Source organism: Corythoichthys intestinalis, chromosome 19 (genome assembly GCF_030265065.1).
Source record: "Corythoichthys intestinalis isolate RoL2023-P3 chromosome 19, ASM3026506v1, whole genome shotgun sequence".
NCBI classification, from domain to species: domain Eukaryota; kingdom Metazoa; phylum Chordata; class Actinopteri; order Syngnathiformes; family Syngnathidae; genus Corythoichthys; species Corythoichthys intestinalis.
Window position 1 is genome coordinate 1,478,978 of NC_080413.1, and position 15,245 is coordinate 1,494,222.

Here is a 15,245-nt window from a genome sequence, read left to right on the forward strand (position 1 = left end):
GACGAATGGATCAATTTGCGCGGTGGACCAAGAGACCAGTTTCCAGCAAGGTGAAGCCATTCACATGTCATATGCAGTAAACATTTTGTTGGGGGCCATGGCCATTTTGATATTTTTACTTACTTTTTAGCGTGGCGTTTTGCCGTGCTGCTTCTGTCTGACATTGAATGACCTGAAAAAAATGAAAATGGTATCAGACTGCCACTGTTACCTTTTCTGTTGTAGAAAAAATAACTTTAGTAAGGGGGAAGTGTAAATAAATTATAAAATTAAGATTTTTTTATTAATGAAAAAAATTAAAAGTATTCGCTGGCTGTCATCGAGTAGCATTTGCGATCGCTACACAAAAATAGCAACGTAAATTGTCCCCAAGAACGGTCAGAGACGTAAGACAACCAGAGGATATAATATATAAGAAAGACAGGGCATACAGTGGTAAAGGATAGATTGTTGAAAGAGGAGAAACATGCTAAGCTTAGGTTGGCTCGGCTCTTTTTCAGCCCTCGACACTCAAGCCATTTTTTTAACCGAACATTTGTATGTTCTTCCACATCTTTACCAGTGAATTTGGCACCAGGGACATCATTTTCAGACAGAATTGGTAGATTTAGCTCAGTGAACATCTTGTTTGTACACTATTTCCATTCATTTACTATTGGGGACAAACAGGAGGTTGACCCGCCTAGCCACAATTGCTAAAGGCATGAATTTTAATGAGCAAAAGTGACGTGCTGCTTGCGGTACGCCATTGCTGGGTGTCAATGGAGTATCAAGCATCTTGGTTTATCATAAACGTAAAAAAATGCAGTCATTGTGTTGCATACTTCCAAAAAATAACATTTTTAACGTCCAGCCTATATTATAAGTTAACCATGTTGCCGCGTTATTTTTTTAATTATCATTATTTTTTAAATGAATAAGCATTTGTAAATTCGTCAAGAATTAAGCTATTATTTTAGTGGAGGGGAAAACTCCGACGCAACATGGCCGCCAGATAATGACACCAATAGCTTATGTTCCTGACGACAGCGAGCGGAATCTTGACAGAATCAGCCTGCTGTACTCCGTTTCCCAGCGGCCTCTGCGCGCGTCTTCATTTTTTTCTCATCCCGGAAGCGTAGCGGTTCCTTGTTCTTGTCGCTCTTCCAACACATTGGTACCTCAGACTGGCCCTGGTTTCCTCTTCTATTTTGGAGTTGAGTCTCAACTCCAAAATAGAACATTTTGAACATTCTCTCAACTGAAGGAGGAAGACGTGACGTCGCTGCTAGCGTGCTAAGCGTTTAGCCTTGTTTACTCATTTGGTTTCGCCTCGGAAGAGAGAGATGATGAAGAGTCGCTCAGATGAGGAGGACTACTGGAACACCAACAAGTTTCAAGCTTTCACCTTCGACGATGAAGACGACGAGGTGAGATTGACCAACCTGAATTATTTCTCTCTCCCCTCACCTGTCAATCATAGCAATAACAAGGCATCTCACCTTCACAAATGCTTGATTTTTCTTTGGTGCAGCTAAACGACTGCCTGCCACATTTTGAGCAACAAAACACTGCAATTCCTGATATTTATGTATTATAAAGTGCAATAACATGGCCTCATCCAAAGCTCCCTACTTCTTTCGTTGGTTACTATTGAAAGCGACAAGTGATAAACTCATTTCAACTGATGACAGAAGCGTGAAGACTTGCTATCGTTGCCCCTACCAACATGGCCGCCATTCGACGAAATTCCCATTAAAGTTAATGCATTGACATTCAAATCAAGACATCACTAGCTTATAAAAGATTTGATCAGTGTCAAAGCATCAGGTATTGGCTGTCCTTGACAGCATTAACGCAAAAAGACATTAATTCACTGCCAGCTTCCAGTTAATTGGACGTCTACTAGCATTAAGCTCAGTGGTTACATCTTGGCCAAACGACAACACATATTAGCGACTTTGTCGTGTTTTTTTCAGCCAGTCACTTAAAGGGTATGTAACGGCAAAGGGGGTGTGAGACATCAATAGAACCGTTATGTGCCAAGATAACAAATATTGATAAAGTTAACAAAAAAATCAATCACATTAATGAGCAATTATCAAAAATAGATCGAAAATGACAAATATTTCTGAAAGTGTTCCGGAAACAGCCGAATGGGGCGGGGACGTCACGACAAGTGAATGAAAGACGAGGCTGAGCCAGGTGCCATTGTTTTTTATCGACGAGAGAGTAGCGCTCGGGTTTGTTTGACCAAAACATCACTAGAATGGTTCAAAACTGCTGTGGTATGTGGTGTACAAATAGCTATTTATCGGAATATACTATCCATGAGTTCCTGAACGCGAAAAAAAAAAGCTGGACTACGCAGACAATGGGTACAGTTCGTCCGTGCAAAGAGGGCTAATTTTCTTGACACAGCCTCTGGCACGGTTTTCTATGGTGCGCATTTTCCACCTGAAAGCTTCTCGAACTATGGACAAGTGAAATTGGGTTTTGCTAAAAGATTGCTGCTCAAAGGAGATGCGGTGCCTACCATACACGCGCAGGCACCTAAATGTCCCAAGATATCAAGAAAGAGGACGATGACTGGCAAAGGAGGCTAAGGCTAAGCAAAGGAGGGGAGCAGCCAAGCTCGAAATGGTCAGAGTGAGTCCTCTTTTATAAACAAAAAAATATCACGCATTGGATACAGGACTGGACACATGTATAAATTATCGCTCGTAAAATATATAGAACAAATCCTCTGATCCCATTCATATTTGTGTCTGTTGGCAGAGCGAAAAGCTATGATAGCGCAATAAATGATAATTATTATTCTATGCATGACTTTATTTTGCAGTCACGGTGTATCAGCTTCACAAAAAGAAATCATTGGTGTTTCCCACACGATCTGCTGCCGATGTTTCATCAGTGTCATTGCTCCCCTCAATGACCGTTTCATTACGCTGCATTGGCGTTCGTTTAGGCTCAAATTGGTAACCTAAAACACCGATTAAAGCTTTGTAACTCTCCTCGTCACCATTAGATGAACATTCATTACGTCCTTCTACGTCTGATTCGTCGCTGAAACTAGAAACGAAATTGTCTGCCATCATCGCCGCCATTCAGTATTAAAGCACTGAGCCTTTTTCTTGTTGAAGAAACAATTCTGAATTCTCTTTTATTGACAACGAGGGGTGTTTCTTCATGAGGGAATCTGGAATGGATGAACACAATGCATCAGCATAAACAGCTGAAAACACCCCTAATTCTCCCCTCACTAGAAGGAATTATATTGATGCAGACAGGCGCTGCCCTCCTAGTGGCCGGTGGCACTCTCTTCACTTGAAATGACGTCACACACACAATCTGCCAGATCTTGGGCGCCGGTCGTTTTAGCTTGACAATCGAGCCAAATTTCTCTCATTTTCTTGTGTGTAATTACACGAAGTGGCATGATATGAATACAAAAGGCATGCGTTTATGGATAAATGATGGAATATTAACATTTTCCCGGGGCATGACATATTCTTTAAAAGAATCCATTGTTCCGTGTTTCTCAGCTGAAGGAATCCAAAGCGGCCGTGTCCAGCCTGCCGCAGCTGGCGGCCGACGACGACGACGATGACATGGAGAAAGTCAGCTGGAGCGGCGAGCCCATCGGAAGTGAGAGCGCCACGCCCTCTTTTGCCCACATACGCCACATGTCTGCCTCTATCTGTTTTTCTCTCTACACAGGCATCTCATGGTCCGTACGGGAAACGGCGACGTCCCGCGTCGGGGCCTCGCGCGTCCCCGCCGAGCCCGCCAGGGTCAACTCGAGCTATTCGCTGGGGTCCCTCTTCAAAGGTCAGACGAACGGTCGCCGTTCGGTGGTCACGAAGTCACGCGGTTGTCTTTGTATCATCAGCCGGACGGAGAAACTCCAATGTGGCCACGTTCGTCGAAGGTGAGGAGAAATTGCCATTTGTGGGAATGATTTGTTCTCCGATGGCTCGCTTTCTGGAGATTATTGCTCACTTGCTATTCTGGGGCATTTTGGGGTCACTTCTATTGGTGTGCGAAACTTCCGATTCTTAGATTATTCGCGATCCGGCCGTGGAAGATTCGAGAATGATTCACAAACATCCAAATTCCGATTATTGTATTGAAATATGCCAAGTAAAGCGGAAGTACAACACACTCAGCGCGCCCCGCGGTCTTCGGGACGCAATGAGGAAGAACGGAGCGAGAGTAGCTAAACATCATGCTTCTCATTACCCGGCCCCTCGGGTAATGCCAATGCTCAACTCACGGCTCTAGCTCGACTCATGCCACGAGATAAAAAAACACAACAACATACCTGACTGCGGCCGAAAAGCTACTACAAAGTACATCCACATGTTACGGTAGATATCATTCATATAGGACTAGATGCAATATAGATTTGGTAGCGTTAGGAGCACATCTACAAAAAGCTAGATACGGACGTTAGTAAACGGCCGCCATCTTAAAGCAGTACACTTCCCTGCAAGGCTGTTGTAGCGAACCTTCCTAGCGAACCTAATTAACTTTTTATCGAAAATACTCCTAAATCGGTAAAATATTGACTTGAATCCATCCTTAAAATAGTTTTAAAACTTTCACATGTCGAAAGTAGACAAAAGGGAAATTATGGAATAACGGGAGCAATTTTAACAACTTTAACGGTTGATTCACAACATTAAATGAATTGAATGTAGTTTAAAGCTGCTGATACAGAATGGGGACTGGAGTTTTTTTATTTACTGTTATTTTTGTATATTTGTTTATTGTTATATGTTAACTTGATACTGAAATAGTAGTTTGGTTTAGCCTGAGAGTATTTTTGAACAATTTTGGAACTAATGTATAAAACATTTAAAAAAATAAAAATATTTTTTTTTTAAAAAAAAAAGGAGGGGGGTGCATCAGTAATTGTTTTATAATCGAATCGGAGCCTCTGAATCGTAATCGAATCATTAGGTGCCCAAAGATTCCCAGTTCTAGTCACTTCCTTGTTCACGCATTGACGGCATGAGGCATCTGAACCTAGGGCTGCACGATATTTGCAAAAAAATGACATTGCGACTTTTTGGGGGTTTGCGATATATGTTGCGATATTAACACTAGAAGAATTTTCAGCAAATGACTCACCATGACCACTTCATACACGAATGAGTTGCGTTCCTACATTGGCGACGTAACCCAAATTTGCGTGTAAGTTGGATAAACTCGTTAAGTACCCCTACAAAATAATTATCCAAAAAGTCCAAAAGCATTGTATTTGGTTCAATGATTGATACACTGCTCTCTGGTGGCAGCGTTGGGTCTAACTGGACTGTATGACTGATGAGCAGACTTGTCTGACATGGATAAAGGACAGCTGCGCTATGTTTTGGCCCATATAAGCCTGTAAGTTGTTTCGGCTAATACATGTCCGTGTATGCATTTGTAATTAAGTTTAAAGCTACAGTTTTTGGAGTTACATGTGAGCGATTTGCAATGAGAATTGTAAATACGCTAGCATTCGTAGCATTTAAGCTAGCGGACTTTTGTAATTTCATCTACTAAATTTACATGTTGATCAGACTAGATGGACGTTTGAACACCAATTGTTTTGTGTCAAGTGTTTTATTGTTAACTAGAGACTGTGATTTCTGGAGAAATTACCCTGGGTTTTTGCTGTGTGGAAATGCAAATCTTAGCCCCGCCCAGGTTGGTTTGGGACATTGTGGGGGGCGTGGCCTGGTTATATCAGGTCATATGAGGACATTTGTGGGTGTGGCCTGGTTATATCAGGTCATTTGGGGACATTTGGGAGGCGCGGCCTGGTCATATCAGGTTATTTGGGGACATTTGGGGGGCGTGTCCTAGTCATATCTTGTCATTTCCTGTTGATTTGGGGACGCTTGTTTTTTTTGCCATTGAAAATGAATGGGTAATTTGGACGTCCATGGCCGTCAAACTTATTGACTTACAATTGCGTCAATGGAATCCAAGTACATTGGCATCAATAGAAATTGACAAACCTGGCCGTCAATGGCATTAAACAAATTAAACGCCATTAAAAATGAATGGGAAATTTGGACGGCCGTGGCAGTCAATGGCATCGACATCCATATGCGACAAGGGAATCCAAGTACATTGGCATCAATAGAATTGACATACATGGCCATCAATTGCGTCTGTTTAAATTGGCCCAATGCAATGTTAACGTCATTATAATTGAATGGGAAATTTGGACGTCCATAGCCGTCAATGGCATCGACTTACTTATGCGTCAATGGAATCCAAGTACATTGGCATCAATAGATTCGACATACATGGCGGTCAAATGGCATCAATGCAATGTAAATTCCATTGGCAGTGAATGGGAAATTTGAACATTGAATTTCTTTAAAAATAAATGGGATAGTTTTTGGCAAATTTCCGGGGAAGCGTAAATTTTTTCCCAAAACTTTTGTGCCCCTCACTGTCCCGGAATTTTTGATGTCCAAATTATATAATTTGGTCAAAAATTGTAGGACAAGATACATTTTGAAAAAAAATAAATAAATAAATTCTCGAAAAATCAGCATTTCTGGGCGAACGCAAAATTTTTCGTGGCTGTTCGAAAGATTCCCTGTGTCGTGTGAAAATTCCAGTCGTTTGAATATTTGAACGGTGCCGATCGGTCAAACTGTTCGAGCTGTGCGAAAACCAAAATAAACAAAAGTGACTAATGATTCAACGATTAATTGATTTAAAAAAAAAAAAAAAAAAGCTAGAAGTCAAATTTTGCTGCTTCGAGGATTTGTTTCATTGGAGTGACGTTGTAATGGTTTGTTTTGAAAGTGTTGCGCCATTTCTCCACAAATGGCATTTTCATATTTTTGTTTTGGCAGGGTCCAGCGAGTCGTCGGGCAGAACGCCGGCTCCGGAAATCAGGCGCACCAAAAGTGAAAAGCTGGTACGTCGTCCGCCGCCTCGCTACCCCGCGATGTTGACGTCGTCCTGCTTTGTCGGCAGGATTTCGGCGGCGATCGCTCCCCTCGCGAGGTCGTCGACAGGATGCGGCAAGGGAAGGTGCGTGCATCCGTCCGTCAGCCGGCTGGCCGGCCGGCATCGGTTTTTCCTCACGTGAGCGTGCGCGTTTCAGGCCGTGTCTCTGGAGCCTTTCCGTTGCTTACGAGCGAAAATGGATCTTCTGGATTCGGCCGTCGACGCTCACGACGGCAACGTCGTCACAGCGGTAACCTCGGACGTCTGGGAGTTTTTCGTTTTTGTTCTTAGTTACTGACCTCTAAGGTTTCTTCGCAGGTTTTAATTTTTCTGAAGAAAAGCTTGAGTCGAGGTGAGTCGAGGTTCGGACGCCGAAACCAGTTTTTTTCCGACGACGAGATGTTTCAGAGGTTCTGTTCGGGGAGCTGGCGTCGCGTCGGACGGCGCTGATGCATTTTGTCAACTACTTGAGCGAAAGCGGGCAACGCCAACTGTTGCTGGAACTCTACAGGTGCGCACGTCGCCGCCCTCTAGTGGACATTTTCCTCACACGTGTCCTTTTTTTTAAGGGCTCTGGGACGTCAGGAAGACGCGGCGGTAAGTGGAGCGCGCGGCGGCCGCCGGCTCACGTGACTCGTTGTCTCTATGGCGACAGCTGCTTCAGTACAAAGAGCACCTCGGCATCGCCGGTGAAAAGGAGAGGCGGGACTTTCTCAACGGCTGCCTCAGGTGATTGACGGCTGAGCCTCTTGGCTTGTTGTTTCTGTTGAAACTCAAGAAAAATAGCTTTGACACCAGGGCGCCTTCCTTCTTAGTCTGCAGTTTTCTCCGGAAGACCGGGCCCAGGTCCAGGATCAGGTCTCCCTGCTGGAGCGACAGATGCTCATTGAGGTACCGACCGGCCGGCGACTCAAGCGACCCCTTTCTTTTTGGTCCTCTGTGGTGACGCCCGTTTTTCGCCAGGCGGAGGACCGGGAGGCCGAACGAGGCGGGAAGGCGGAGATCTTCCACAAGTTTCCCCGGAAAGCTTCCGTCCTCCACATGCCGCTGGTCACCACCCTCTACTACTGCTGCTTCTACCACTACGACCGACCCGAGGTCAGTCGCTAGCAGTGTTGTTAATAACGGCGTTAGAATGTAACGGCGTTACTTTTTTCAGTGATGAATAATCTAATTAATTACTTTTCTCATCTTGGCAACGGCGTTACCGTTACTGAGGCGGGAAAGGCGTGCGTTACTAAGTTGGTTGAATAAAAAAAGTCAGAGAGACGGCCTCACGGAGACGAGAGAGCAGAGGTGGAGTGGGGATGACGCCGTTGCAAACGCGATGCTAGGTGGCTCCAATAATACCTGACTGTAGCCATAGCCTACAAACTACGCCCACATAATACGGTAGATATCACATATTATAGAACTAGATGCAAATGACAGACACGGCTGCATTGGCAACATGTTTTAAGGACTACATGCATTAGTAAACAGCCGCCATCTTAAAGCAGTAGACCTCTCAGGAAGAATGTAGAGATCCTTCCTAGCGAACCTAAGTACTTTTTTTTTATCTAAAATGCTTCTAAATTGGCAAAATCTTGACTTAAATCTATCTTTAAATGATGAAACAGTTTTTTAAACTTACACTAGGTTGAAAGTAGACAGAAGGGAACCAATGCAATAACGGGAGTAATTTTCACAACTGTAACGGTTGATTCACAACTTTAAATGACTGCCACACATAGCAAAGGTTTCTATCTAGTTATCGCAATATCCTTGTGTCTAGTTAAGTGGAGGCTAAAGAATTGGGCTAGGGCCAATTGTCCCCAAACCCTTTAACCCATAAGGCTTTTTTTTTTTTGAGAAATAAAAAACATGAAAATGATCACTAGTTACTTTGCCAAGTAACTAATTACTCTTACATTCAGGTAACTGAGTAACGCAATTACTTTTTGGGAGGAGTAATTTGTAACTGTAATTAATGACTTTTTAAAGTAAAATTAACAACGCTGGGCAAAAGTATTGGCACCCCTGCAATTCTGTCAGATAATGCTCAATTTCTCCCAGAAAATGATTGCTATTACAAATGCTTTGCTTCATTTATTTTGCTTGCAATGAAAAAACACAAAACTGAATGGGAAAAAAATGAAATAAAAATCATTATGATTTTACACAAAAAAAGTATTGGCACCCTCGGCCTAATACTTGCGAACAACAATCAATGAGTTTCTTACAATTTTAGACCATTCTTCTTTGGCCAACTGCTCCAGGTCTCTGACATTTGAAGATCTCTCCACGGGTGTTCTATGGGATTCGGGTCTGGCCACTTTAGAAGACTCCAGTGCTGTCTCTCAAAGCATTTTCTAGAGCTTTTGGGTCATTGTCCTGCTGGAAGACCCATTACCTCTGAGGCAGACTCAGTTTTCTCACACTGGGCCCCACATTATGCCGCAAAATTTGTTCGTAGTCTTCTGACTTCATAATGCCATGCACACGGTCAAGCAGTCCAGTGCTAGAGATAGCAAAGCAACCCCAAAACATCAGGGAACCTCTGCCATGTTTGACTGTGGGGACCGTGGTCTTTTCTTTGAAGGCCTCGTTTTTTTCTGTTGATGCCTTTTCCCAGAAAGCTCTACTTTTGTCTTATCTGACCAGAAAACATTTTTGGCTTTCTTAGGTAAGTTTTGGCAAACTCCAGCCTGGCTTTTTTATGTCTCTGGGTCAGAAGTGGGGTCTTCCAGGGTATCCTACCATAGAATCCCTTTTCATTCATACGCCGACGGATAGTACGGGTTGACAGTTGTACCCTCCAACCGTGGGACAGCTTGAACTTGTTTGGATGTTAGTCGAGATTCTCTATCCACCAACCGCACAATCTTCCGTTGAAATCCCTCGTCAATTTTTCTTTTCCATCCCCATCTAGGGAGGTCAGCCACAGTACCATTGGCTTTACACTTATTGATGACACTGCGCACGGTAGACACATTCATGTCTTTGGAGATGGACTTGTAGCCTTGAGATTGCCCACGCTTCCTCACAATTTGGCTTCTCAAGTCCTCAGACAGTTCTTTGTTCTTTTTAGGGCTGCAGCTATCGATTATTTTAGTAGTCGATTAATCAATGAACCAGTTCGAATAATCGAGTAATCGGATAAGGAACATGAAAAAGTAAAATGCCTAAACTGAGCCTCAAACGGTATAAAATAAATAAATAAATGAGGATCTACGTACAACAAAAGAACAATTGGCTAATTTACAAAGCAAATGTCCGCTAGCTTAAATGCTATAAAATGCTAACATTTTTTTCCAATGCTTTTAACAAATGGTTCGGACTCATATTCCCACAAAAAATGGCTTAATATACATATAAACTAAATTACAAATGCGATAAAAAAACATTAGCCCAAACAAAAACTTAGCTTACGTTGATCTTAACAGGGGGCAGCTGGATTCAGCCATATGAAATGAGGCAGACCAGAGGGCAATGTATCCACCCTATTCAATAAACTAATGTTAACTTTAAAAAAACAACAACATTACAACGCTACACAATTAAACGAATACTCGAGGCAACAAAATTTAATTGGAATATTTTTTTCTAATCGAATACTCGAGTTAATCGATTAATCGTTGCAGCACTAGTTCTTTTCTCGATGGTACACACAAGGACAGAGGTTGAGTCAACTTGAATCCATTTTAACTGGCTGCAAGTGTGACTTAGTTAATGCCACCACCTGTTATGTGCCACAGGGAACTAACAGGTCATGTTAATGACACAAATTAGAGAAGCATCACATGATTTTTCAAAGGGTGCCAATACTTTTGACATTTTTTTTTCTTATGGGCAAAGCGCTGATATAAATTGTCAATGACTCATTTATTTTCTTTGAACAAACTAAACAACCAAATCGAATAGGGTGAGGAGGACGGTAGTGACACTGTTTACTTTATCAAACAGTTGTTCATGAATACAAGAAGACTCCAGTTTCAAAGCACCCTCTCTTGTATGGCAATTTACAGTGTGTGGAGACCCAAAGCTGTTAAATGAATGTGGTGTATTTTAGGGCTGCAGCTATCGATTATTTTTAGTAGTTGATTAATCGATGAACTAGTTTGTCGAATAATCGAGTAATCGGATAAGGAACATGAAAAATTAAAATACCTCAGCTGAGCCTCAAACGGTATAAAAAAAAAAAATAAGGATCTATGTACCACAAAAGAACAATTGGCTAACTTACATAGCAAAAGTCCGCTAGCTTAAAGGCTATAAAACGCTAACTTAAATTATTATTTTTTACAATACTCTTAACAAATGATTCGGACACATATTCCCACAAAAATGGCTAAATATACCCATAAACTAAATTACGAATGCATTCAAAAAAAAAAATTAGCTCAAACAAAAACTTGGCTTATGTTGGTCTTAACATAGAGCAGCTGGATTCAGCCATGTGAAATGAGGCAGACTAGAGGGCAGTGTATCCACTCACATCAATAAAACTGAATGCAAACACTTTCAAACTAAACCATTACAACGCCACAATAATTAAACGAATAGTCGAAGCAACAAAATTTAATTCGAATCTTTTTTTCTAATCGAATACTCGAGTTAATCGATGAATCGTTGCAGCACTAGTGTATTTATAATTAGAAATGAGACTTTGCTAATATGCTTCTCGCAAAGACAACACAAACGGACACTTTAAGACACTGATTGCTACCTAGCTTGTAACTTCTACACGTAGTAGAAGTAGAGATCTAGCTAACTGAAAGCGCACGTAAGCATTAGGGTGTCAAATTCGCCTCTTTCGCAGGGGTAGGATATTTTGGCAGGACTCCGTTTGACGCCAAGGCTCTGTCCGCAGGGGAGCTTCAGCGCGCCGGCGGATATCCGGCGGAGCTTCAAGGTGAGCGCCGCTCGTCGGAGAGAGCACCAGTCGACGGTCTGACCTACGGCCGCCCCTCGCTCGTCAGATTTCGGACAAGCAGTTCTTGAAAACGACGCTGAGCGCCCGGGCCAAGCGCAAATCGTGGAGCGACGTGGACGCGCTCTTCACCAGCCGCAGCTGGCTGGGCTTCACCCGCAAGAAGTCGCCGCTGTCTTTCCGAAAGGTGGTGGACATCCTGCACAGAAACTCGGCCCCCGCGAACGTGAGTCGGGCGGGCCGGACTCCTTCCTGACTGCGGTCCAAAAAAAATGGCCCCTTTAATGCGCCGATAGGTTCTGCAGGATTACGTGAGCCTGGTGGAGGACGCCGACGCTAGGATGGCGCTGGCCCACAAGCACAAGTGTCACGAGCTCGTCATCAACGTGAGCGTCCTCGACCGCCGCCCCGACCACACCTCTGACCTCACTCTCTCCCCTCCCGTCAGACGTACCGAGACCTTAAAGAGCGACGGCTGTTGCTGGCGTACCGAGCCAAGGTGGAGGCGGGGTCGGCGGAGGAGAGGAAGATCGACGAGCTGCTCAACAACACGGTGAGAATGAGGAAGAGGAGATGAGTTCGCCTCGTCAACTCTCCGATCGCTTTTTCTCTTTCAGCAAATCCGATGGAAGAATTGACTGGGGATGGTCCTTTCCCAATCCATGTGTTCAAAGTCGTCCCGATCTTCTAACAAAACAAAACTTTTTGGCTTTTCTTCTTCCCTCAATAAAGATTCCTTAAAAAGAAATTTCATAGTAAAGCTGTTTCCTCTCTCAAAAAACAACCATGTATGGTAACTCTATTATATATTTTTTTAATATATATAGAAAAAACAGCTGTATAGTAAAGCTATTTCTTAAACCCATCGAAGGCTTGTTTTAAAGGCTATTCATAAGGCTTTAAAAAAAAAAAAAAAAAGACCATGAATAGTAAGGAAAAAATGTATATAGTAAGGCTTCTTCCTCCCAGAAAACCTGTAAAGACTTTTTTAAACCCATATAAAGGCTTTTCTTAGTAAGGCTTTCTCTTAGGATAAAGACTATGGTAAAACTTTTTTTTTTTTTAACCCATCTTTGGCTTTAAGACTGTAATAAGGCTTTTAAAAAGAACACATGACCATGGATAGTAAGGCTTTTAATCTGAAAAAATAATGTAAGGCTTTTAATAAAATTGACCATGTATAGCAAGGCTTCTTCCTCCCAGAATTTTTTTTTTTTTTTTTTTAACCTTTAGCTTCTAAAACAAAACAAAAAAATCGACCATGTATAGTAAGGCTTTTTCCTCAGAAAAACAACTATCTATTGTAAAGATTTTTTAAAACCCATATAAAGGCTTTTTTTCTTACTAAGGCTTTCTTTTTATCTTAAAAAAGACTGGTAAAGTTATTTTTTTTTACCCGTCTATGGCTGTTTTTAAGACTGTAATAAGGCTTTTAAAAAGAAGACAAATGACCATGTATAGTAAGGCTTTTTTTTTTTATCTTAAAAAATAATGTATAGTAAGGCTTTTGAAAAAAAATGACCATGTATAGTAAGGCTTCTTCCTCCCAGAAAAACCTGTAGTTTTTTTTTTTTTTTTTTTAAATGACTGTAAATTAGGCTTCTAAAAAGAAAAAAATTCGCCCATGTATAGTAAAGCTTTTTCCTCACAAAAACAACCATCTATTGTCAAGATTTTTTAAAACCCATATAAAGGCTTTTCTTAGTAAGGTTTTCTTTTTATCTTAAGACTATGGTAAAGCTTTTTTTTTTTTAAACCCATCTATGGCTTTTTAAGACTGTAATAAGACTTTTAAAAAGAAAACAAATGACCATGGATAGTAAGGCTTTTTTTTTTTTAAATCTTAAAAAATAATGTATAGTAAGGCTTTAAAAAAAATGACCATGTATAGTAAGGCTTCTTCCTCCCAGAAAAAAAAAAAAAAAAACTGCAAAGGTTTTTTTTTTAACCCATCTAAGGCTTTTTTAAAAACGACAGGCTTCTAAAACGAAAAAAAAGTCACCATGTATAGTAAGACTTCTTCCTCCCAGAAAAAAACCTGTACAGCTTTTTTAAAAATGACTGTAAATTAGGCTTCTAAAACGGAAAAAAAAAAAAAAAACAAAACCCAACCATGTATAGTAAAGCTTTCTCCTCAGAAAAACAACCATCTATTGTAAAGATTTTGTAAAACCCATATAAAGGCTTTTAATTAGTAAGGCTTTCTTTTTATCTTAAGACTACGGTAACACTTTTTTTTTTTTTTTTTTAAACCATCTATGGCTTTTTAAGACTGCAATAAGGCTTTTAAAAAGAAAAATGACCATGTACAGTAGGGATTTTTGGGAAAAAAATAGTTGGGCTTTTTAAAAAAATTAACCATGTATTTTAAGGCTTTTTCCTCTCAGAAAAACCATGTAAGTTTTTTTTTTTTTTTTTTTTTTAACTCACCTAAGGCTTTCAAGACTATGTATAAAAAGGCTTTTTAAAAATAAATGACCATGTATTTAAGAATTTTTATTTGAAAAAAAAAAAAGACTATAGTCTTAAGACTATAATAAGGCTTATAAAATAAAAAGACCATGTTTTTTTTCCTCCCCCCCAAAAAAAGGCTATAGTAAGGCTTTTTTTTAAAAAAAAAAAACATGTATTGTAAAGCTTTTTCCTCTCAGAAAAACAACCATGTATAATTTTTTAACCATCTAAGGCTTTTTTTCTTAAAAACTTATAAGGCTTTTGAAAAAAAAATGACCACAAATATTAACATAAAGAAAGGCTTTTTTAATCTTTACCCTGTATGGTAGGGCTTTTAAAAATAGACTAATGAATAGTAAGGCTTTTTTCCTTTCAGAAAAACAACCATGTATGTCAAAAAAAAAAAAAAAAAGCTTTAACTCACCTAAGGCTTTCAAGACTATGTATAATAAGACTTTTTAAAAATAAATGACCATGTATCATAAGAATTTTAATTTAAAAAAAAAAAAAAAAAACTATAGTAAGGCTCCAAGACTATAGTAAGGATTTTTTTCTCAGAAAAAAACATGTAAAGGTTTTATTTAAGACTATAATAAGGCTTATAAAATAAAAAGAGCACTACAAAAACTATAGTAAGGCTTTTTTAAAAAAAACAACAACCATGTATTGTAAAGCTTTTTCCTCTTAGAAAAACCACCATGTAGTTTTTTCTTTAACCATCTAAGGCTTTTTGTTTTCTTAAAAAACTTATAAGGCTTTTGAAAGAAAAAAAATGAGCACGTATAGTAAGGCTTTTTAAAAATCTTTAGACTGTATAGTAAGACTTTTTTATCTTAAAAGAGATGATGACTGTGTAGGCAAAAAAAAAGTTTTTAAAAACAGGCCTTTTCCTCGCAAGTTTTCTGAACCACATGATTTGAAAAAATAAACGTATAGT

The 15,245-nt window shown here is 40.4% G+C and overlaps 1 protein-coding gene across 1 annotated transcript; it reads left to right on the plus strand.

The window, feature by feature from the left end:
• The first annotated feature begins 1,087 nt into the window (after positions 1 to 1,087).
• On the plus strand, positions 1,088 to 12,699 carry vipas39 (VPS33B interacting protein, apical-basolateral polarity regulator, spe-39 homolog). The gene is made up of 18 exons (XM_057823661.1): positions 1,088 to 1,409; positions 3,525 to 3,627; positions 3,700 to 3,810; positions 3,872 to 3,910; positions 6,846 to 6,910; positions 6,970 to 7,026; positions 7,100 to 7,192; positions 7,261 to 7,294; positions 7,351 to 7,453; positions 7,512 to 7,539; positions 7,598 to 7,671; positions 7,758 to 7,833; positions 7,906 to 8,040; positions 11,795 to 11,836; positions 11,904 to 12,080; positions 12,151 to 12,240; positions 12,303 to 12,407; positions 12,472 to 12,699. Exons 1-18 carry the CDS (start codon positions 1,326 to 1,328, stop codon positions 12,490 to 12,492), a joined length of 1,437 nt encoding a protein of 478 aa, XP_057679644.1. The 5' UTR covers positions 1,088 to 1,325; the 3' UTR covers positions 12,493 to 12,699.
• The last annotated feature ends 2,546 nt before the right edge of the window (positions 12,700 to 15,245 follow it).

Excerpts from the sequence above, each read along its gene's own strand:
- vipas39 (XM_057823661.1), top strand. The coding sequence starts at position 1,326 with ATGATGAAGAGTCGCTCAGATGAGGAGGACTACTGGAACACCAACAAG. Across the intron at positions 6,911-6,969 it reads GCACCAAAAGTGAAAAGCTG|GATTTCGGCGGCGATCGCTC; the intron begins GTACGTCGTCCG and ends CTTTGTCGGCAG. Across the intron at positions 8,041-11,794 it reads ACCACTACGACCGACCCGAG|GGGAGCTTCAGCGCGCCGGC; the intron begins GTCAGTCGCTAG and ends CTCTGTCCGCAG.